General features: G+C 31.3%; 1 protein-coding gene across 1 annotated transcript in view; it reads left to right on the top strand.

Moving 5' to 3' along the window:
- The window catches only part of LOC106465046, a gene marked incomplete at its 3' end in the record, with an annotated part of 45634 nt that overhangs the window by 15075 nt on the left and 22052 nt on the right, over nucleotides 1–8507 (top strand). Inside the window, exon 2 of the mRNA XM_013925237.2 lies at nucleotides 6996–7182. Coding sequence (XP_013780691.2) covers nucleotides 6996–7182 — 187 coding nt within the window. The remainder of the gene's footprint in view (nucleotides 1–6995; nucleotides 7183–8507) is intronic.

Below are 8507 nucleotides of genomic sequence, written 5' to 3'. Positions count from 1 at the left end.
CGTTTACTTTGAATCAAAACTAAAACTTTAACCTTCTGGTAATTAACATGACAGTACAATAAATTTATACGTATTTATGTTTAATGTGTGTTTTAGATATAGATTAATTTATTCGACTGAAGCGCAGAAGTTCTACAGATTAAATTCTTTGATAAGCCTAACTAACCTATAATATTTAACAGTCACTCACTTGTTAAATACCCTTTCGTATCTACGACTCAACTAAAAACAAGCTGACTAACGTGTTCAGTATCCGATCGATCGGTAACACGGTAACGGATTTACTAATTAACTAATCACTCGCTAACCTATTGGTTCATTGATTAACTCTCTAATTCTCTAACTTACTCACTCGTGTATTTGTATGTCACAATATTTGTTTCTCCCCCAATCTCACGAACTTCTAGACATCATGTGTCAGCACTACATGATGCGAGACCTCCCTTTAGCAAACAATACAAAACGTCTAAATGAAAATATTAAAAACAAGACCCTTGGGTTGTGAAGGACCTTGAACAAGCATAATGTACAAGTAAAATAGAAATATATTAAACTTAATCTTGCATAATTAGTAATAGTCATTTTATTACAATTAACAAAAATACTATTAATTTATAAATGGACATTACAACCACAAATGACAATTCTAACAACAACTAATCGATAGTTTGTTTATTATCTCTAAACTGTCTAATCTATTTGTGTTTCTTGATCGTTTTCTATCTCTGTGGCTTATGGTATCAAGATGAGATTAGTTCACTTTGTCTATCTTCGGTTACCATCTTGACACAGTGGGAACTTTCAAATAGATGGCCGAGGAAATATACTGATGGCTTAATCCTTGATAATCTCTTGAAAGTGATTTGAAAAGAACCTCTGTTTTCTAGCAGGTTAATTTATTTCATCATAATGATGACCCTTTCTGCTTTCTTGTACTATAGTTTGGCTGTTCTTGTTGTCACTAAAAGTTCAACCTCTGGTTGTCTGATTTTCGTATAGTGCGTGGAGATGTCCTGGTCTTAGACTGTAAAGCTGAAGAAAACCTAACCTTACATCCCTTTTTTCCACAGAAAGTCTATTTCCAATATTTAGTCCTCCACTTTGTCAATTACTCGCACATCGTGTGGTGTAGAGACTCTTCCAACTTTCCTCTTAGTCTATTCCCAATATGTACTCCTCCACTTTGTCAATTACTCGCACATCGTGTGGTGTAGAGAAGCTTCCAACTTTCCTCTTAGTCTATTCCCAATATGTACTCCTCCACTTTGTCAATTACTCGCACATCTCTCTCTCTCACACACACACACACACACACACACACACACACACACACACACACACACACACACACACACACACACACACAACACACACACACACACACTACTATGCTGTTGAGATATATCGTTGAATTATTGCATTTGTGTTTTATGTTTTTAAAGTTGTATCAGTTTTCATTTCAAGATACCAATATATGATTTCAGTCTTACAGTATGCTCTTCAAACTTTTAGTTAAATGTGGTACAAAATATATTAGTTTCAACTTTAGGAATGCCCATACACTCTTGTTTCTTTCTGGTCACTAAAACAAGTAAATAGAGAGAAGGATTGGTTCATCAGGTTTCTGATGATTGTTTACACTGAGATTTATGCATTAACGGCACTCGAGTTAAATTTTTTCAATTATAATAAATAATTAAAAACAACACTAAAATTGTTTATTGTTGCATGTTGAACTGTGTAAAACTGTGTTTAATAACTTATTTAGTGGCAAGTTTTGTCATTAAATAATGTACTGTAGGATGTGTATAACTGTAATAAAACAACAAAATAGTTTAAATATTTTTCAAGGTTTGTAATAGTTTTGTAATTAAAAAAAAATTTTTTTTTTAATGTTCAGTATGTTGGAATTATCTTCAAAATGGTAGTCATTAATATTATAATACTAGGCAAATCAAATTTTGGTTGGGTAGCCGTTAATACTATGGTAGTAGGCCAATCAAACTGGTTGGGTAGCCGTTAGTACTACGGTACTAGGCATATTGTACCAATAGGTATATGTAACACTAAAATAATTTAACTATTTTATGTTACTTGGTAGTAACATTGTTGGATTCATATTTACAAATATCTGTTGTAATAAATACTATATTATTATGTATTTACACTTACAAATTTACATAACATGAAAACTGCCATTGAAAGGGACGATGATTATGCTGAACAATACAAATTAAGTGATGACTTTTACTGGTGTGAGCCATGTAATTGTTTCTGTTTTACATGAAGTAGTTTTGTTTTTGTATCTAACATTAAAGACTATTAATTTGATAATATTACTGGCCAAGTATGTAAATATAATATGGTGGTTTCTGTATCTAAGAATTGGACTTGTGATCACATTACATTACCGGTAGAAAAGCTTGGTACCTGTAGACCTACTCAATTTTATCTTATTAAACAAAATTTATTTACAATGAATCTTTGAATGTAAAGAGAAAGCTATGGTACCTTTTGATTTGGGTTTTTGAAATGATTGATTTATTGATTTATTTTAAGGTGCTGCAAACAAATGTTCTCTAAAAGTTTGATATAGTTTTTTTTTTATTATGGGCAATGGCTGTCAATATTTCTACTTTTATATTTCTCTAACAACATAGTAATACGAAACAAGAAGTAAGCATTATTTATTTTACCACTAACTGTTGTCTTACATTAAGACAGTTCAGTCTGTCATTGAGTTGTTCGGCAAAGTGGTGTAATCCTTTTACACTTATAAGAAATTTTACAGTGGCTGATGTTTCAATTTCTTTGTTAAACAAACCATTTTGAAGTTTCAAAAAGTGTCAGTGCCTATAGCACTTTGATAAGCATCATTCTGTATTTTTGTTACTTCACTGATGTTGTTTCTGATAGCTTACAAAGAAAGTACACAGTGTGACCAAATGATAAGAGTTCCATTATTTGTTTCAAGTTAATGAGAAGTAAATATTTTATGAAGGAATAAGTGTTAAGAACTTTGATACACGATTCATGTGTAACAAGTTTTCCTTCAATAATTGAGGAACAATCTATCCAGCAATATATGTTGACATATTTTTCAAAAACTGAGACAATTTCTGTATATCAGTATAATTGGAAACAATCTGCACTTTGGCTCCTTCATTGTTTTCTTAAGGTCTGACTTTCTTGGTATAAAATGTCTGACAAGTTAAGTGTCTCATCCCTAGATGTGGTGTACAGTTTTCATTGGTTTGAACTCTGACTTTCTTGGTATAAAATGTCTGACAAGTTAAGTGTCCCATCCCCAGATGTGGCATACAGTTTTCATTGGTTTGAACTCTGACGTTCTTGGTATAAAATGTCTGACAAGTTAAGTGTCTCATCCCTAGATGTGGTGTACAGTTTTCATTGGTTTGAACTCTGACTTTCTTGGTATAAAATGTCTGACAAGTTAAGTGTCTCATCCCCAGATGTGGCATACAGTTTTCATGGTTTGAACTCTGACGTTCTTGGTATAAAATGTCTGACAAGTTAAGTGTCTCATCCCCAGATGTGGCATACAGTTTTCATTGGTTTGAACTCTGACGTTCTTGGTATAAAATGTCTGACAAGTTAAGTGTCTCATCCCCAGATGTGGCATACAGTTTTCATTGGTTTGAACTCTTGACTTTCTTGGTATAAAATGTCTGACAAGTTAAGTGTCTCATCTCAGATGTGGTGTACAGTTTTCATTGGTTTGAACTCTGACTTTCTTTAATGAAGAATGTCCTCATATTAATTGAGTTTAATTGTTATACTAATATAGTTACTTCATCCTCCACGGGAAAGAAAAACAAGGTTCCAGATGATCATCAATGAATTTATGGAGAAATAAATACTTAAAAAAACAACTAATTAGTTTGATATCTGTAACATTGTGCTTGCTAAAGAAAAATGCAATTGAATCACTTAGGATCTGTACCAGGAATCAGACCTTCATATTTTGTGGTTTCTAATTAATGTCTGCTGTTTCTAATTTCTTGACTGTTCAAAGACTTTCTTTTTTGTTTGTATTTCGTGAACTTCTGCAATATGTTTTTAATGAATCTCGTATATAAATATTAATGAAGTAAAATAATTGCTTTTAAATTGATGATGTACTGTGTGAAAGTTTGATTAATAAGTTCAGATTAATCAACAAATCATAGTTACACTTTATGGATTCCTTTTGATCAGTAAAACTTTTTGGTACCCATTACTCTCTAAAGTAGAAAACAGTAAATAAAGATTGTTGCATTAATATTTTAGTGATTCTTGAGTATGTTATCTCCAAATGGATTTCTCTGCCACTTTATAAGTTGACACACACACGAACTGTTCGGTAAACATTGTCAGTTTGTTTGTGTGGATGTGGAAAGTATGGCTTTAAGATTTACAGATCTAAATATACACCCAGTACTTTGGACATTACTTGACTGATAGAAAGTTTATCACATTTAATTGCTACACATTTTATTCCACTTACTACTGTTTGTTTCAACAACAAAATTCTTCCGAGTTTTTACAGGGAAAGTTTCTACTAGAGAATATGTTATTAGGATCTTCTCTGAATTATTGAACATAGTTACCATCAAAAGTTCTTTTAAAAATCCAGGGTTATCTTTTGTCTTGATACACTGTTTTGTTAGTACTGATTTATTTGGCATGCATAAAAAAGTTCACACTGGAATCTTTTCACATTTGGGGGAGGGGGTAAATTGAAGTGAGAGTGAATAGTTTTTCAGGATTTTGTAATTTCTTTGGATTCTTAGACTCACAATTTTTATAATGTTGCTCCATTAGTGTCGGTGGAAAACCAGAGAAACATTATTCTAAGATAACTTCTACTCAATGTTAAATATGATTTGTTTTTTAGTTTATCGACAATGTCATTCAAAGGTAATACCTAGGAGCAGGGTGTACAATCTCTTGCAACAGCTGGCTTTAATTTCTTAATGTTTCATTTCCAAAGATTCATTTAGCTTTCTTTTCAGTTCATCCACAGCGCTGCATTAGAATGGTTCAACAAGTGTTGTTGAAAGTGGATCGTATATTACATTAGCTTCAATACTGTAAAAAAATATTTTCTCTGAATTCAATATAAGAATTAGTTTTATGAGGGTTTCACCAGCTTCTAATAATTAGAATAAGGAATTTTTGGCATGTATCTTTCCTGAAGTTTATTTATTAGTGTAGTGTAATGTTAGTGATTTTTTTTGTATTTTTATATAATGTTACCATTAGCAACACATTTAATTATCATAAACTAATTAACGAGAGTAGCAAAATGTTAAGTAAGAGAGAACTCTAAATGTTAACACTTTTACTTAAGTTGAAATATGGTGAACTGTATTTCAATCCATAATAAATAGTCGGTAAGAAAAAGGTCATAAAAAAAAAAAATTAATATTAGTAATGAAATTAGTTTCCACATTCTGTAAATGTTGTGGAAAGTTGAACACTATGGAATCTGATTGACTCAAGTATGTAAGTCCATTTATTTCATGGAAACAGATTGACATGGCATACAATGTTTATGACAAGTAACACTACATTTCTTTTTTTTTTTCAAAGGTACAATATTTTTTACCTTTGTACCAGTGAAATTCTGTAGTAAGTCTAGTCCAGAGAGAAGAAATGTAAAAACAAACACCATATTTTATTACATTTATGTGGCTTAACAAGTACCATTATAGGCATTATTGGACTAAATGACATCTCATATTGGGCATTATAATAAATTGTTAGAAATATCATAAATTATCATGCATATTAGTAAGCATTGCGTGCATGTTGATAATTTTATAATTAGTTTATTTTTTAATTGTATTATCACTCTTTAGACAAAACTGTTTATAAAAAATACAGTGAAATAATTTGAAAGCTCTCTTCACCTTTCCTGCCTGTTGCTGTATCAAAACACCACACAAACATAATAATGTAAGACTTTTTACGTGTTGATCATTTTGTAATTAGTTTATTTTTTAATTGTATTATCACTCTTCAGACAAAACTGTTTATAAAAATACAGTGAAATAACTTGAAAGCTCTCTTCACTTTTCCTGCCTGTTGCTGTATCAAAACACCACACAGAACATAATAATGTAAGACTTTTTACTCAACATTAATATGACAGTTGTACACTATTTATTACACAATGCAAGTTAGTGTAGTGTAATTATGATATCGGTGATTCAAACTTTGGCAGGAGAGTCATTAAAACAGTGTATTCTGTTTGTCACACTACAGGAGTTAATGGTCAGTAGTCTGTGTTGTGTAATTATGAAGTGGAAAGGTCAAACTAGTCCAGTTCATTTTATATCATTGCAGTTTGACAGTAATAATGGGTGGTACTAGTTTTATTCTGGATGCATCATGTATTTTTGTTGTCGTACATCCTGTTGGAATACTCAGGCTGATACTGTAAATGGTAAGTTAAAAGTTCAAGTTAATTAGCTGTTTAAACACAACAATATTCTGGCTATATTATGAAGCACAACTTACACCAGACACAGTTTAGCATTGGAATTAGGATTTGCTATAGGCTGACAACCAATTGAGAAGTTGTGAAAAGGCATTTCAGATCAAACTTTGTTGGCTGTATAATAAACTGAATGTGTATATGTGATAATGTGCTTTATCATAGATATCTGTTTTTGTTCAAAAGTTTGTTGTTTACAATTTCTCCATGTTTTAAGAACACTTGTATAAATATATAAATATTTATGGTAGCTATTAATCAAATAATTGGGGGGAACATTAATATTTTTGAGGAGAAATAGACTAAAAATTAGGAATTTGAGTTTCTCTTATCATAGGTATCTATTTGTCGTGCTTTAGAGATGTTTCTAGGATTTTATTTTTTCCAATTAGGGGAAGACAAGCGTATAAGTTTTTTGTTTTTTTTTAAGTATTTAATGATTGTTTTTGTGTATTGCTTTTAAATGATAAGTTTCTCATCATTGATATTTCAGAACCCCCCACGAAGGGAGTACATCTTATAAACGACAGGCAAGGCCTGTAAGTCCTCCAGTGGCTTTTACATCTAGTTACTCTTTTCCACAAGATCCCACATGCAGCTCCTATCCCCAGACAGCAGCTCCTCACACCCCAGTCTCTCTGTATGCTCCAGCCCAGCTCTACAGAGATGCTTCTTATAATGTGAGTAAAATTTCAAGAGGATGATAGTTAGAAAGTCGAAGGTGCAGTTTGCTTCACAAAACAAGAAACGAAAAATCAATTTAAAAAACTTTGAAACTGATAGTATAGGATTGAGATTGTCCGATAGATACCCGTTTTTACTTTTGTTAGAAAGTGTCTTGCAAATTTACCCTATCCACAAAGTATTACTCGTAACCCTTGAGAAATAATTTTTAAAGATTTGTTCATATTTGCACATGCTACATGAAAAAAAAAATTATTTTGGGAATAATTCCTGTTGCATTATTCCCTAATAACATAGAATAAACTCTTTTAAAAGAATATGAAATTAATGGGTGTCAGAAACATGAAGTAATCTTTTTTTGTTTTTTTGAATAAAATTCTGAACCTCTGTTTATTTAACTAAAGCTCTTAAAGAAGCAAATGGGTGACACAATATTGATTCTATTGTCTACTTGAAAAATGTGATCTGATTTCTGAAGCTATGTTCAGAGAGTTAATTCCATTTCAGACTTCACGTACTTGGTGAAGGAGGTTTTAATGTATTTGGCTATGTTGTTATGTCGTGGTCTTGTTTATTTTTGGACAATTAAAAAATGTTTGGTAAAGTGAAAAAAAAATGCTGTTAGTATTGATGTGTAGACATCAAAAAGTGTTTCTAGTGAAAACAAATATCTTTTTCTGCAAGTATAATAGTAAATGAAATTGGTAAGTATAAAATAATAACAGGTAGAAACAAAAATTTATCTTGAAATAAAACTGTCTCTTAGTTGTAAAAGTTCTGTACAAAATTCATTTATACAATAGCAAAGAAATAAAATAGCACAATTTAACAACATCACAATTGAAGTGAATGTCAGAACCATTAGCTTTATTTTTTCCCAAAAGATTTGTCATTGTAAGAATTGTTCTTGCATTTGAAGAATGAGTTCAAAATACATTTTGGTTGCTCAGGTATAACACTACAGTTGCTGCTCTTTTCACCCACTTCTCAGGTTTTTTTTCCTTCTTCTTGTGGATCATGTCAGTGATTCTTGTTTGGTCTCCAGACATTTCCAACAATTTTCTGTAAGAATTGCTCAAGATTTTACTTTTTTTTTGCCTGTCAATATTTTTAAAACATGAAGCTATTATAAATGAACCATCTCTTCCAGTTATTTGAAGGTATTATAAATGAATCATCTCTTCCAGTTATTTGAAGCTGTTATAAAAGGACCATCTCTTCCAGTCATTTGAAGCTATTATAAAAGAACCACCTCTTCCCGTTATTTGAAGCTATTATAAAAGAACCACCTCTTCCCGTTATTTGAAGCTATTATAAAAGA

The sequence above is a fragment of the Limulus polyphemus genome, unplaced genomic scaffold (assembly GCF_000517525.1).
Source record: "Limulus polyphemus unplaced genomic scaffold, Limulus_polyphemus-2.1.2 Scaffold1817, whole genome shotgun sequence".
Classification (NCBI taxonomy): domain Eukaryota; kingdom Metazoa; phylum Arthropoda; class Merostomata; order Xiphosura; family Limulidae; genus Limulus; species Limulus polyphemus.
The sequence above is the reverse complement of the archived record's forward strand: the minus strand, read 5'-3'. Positions and strand labels throughout refer to the sequence as shown.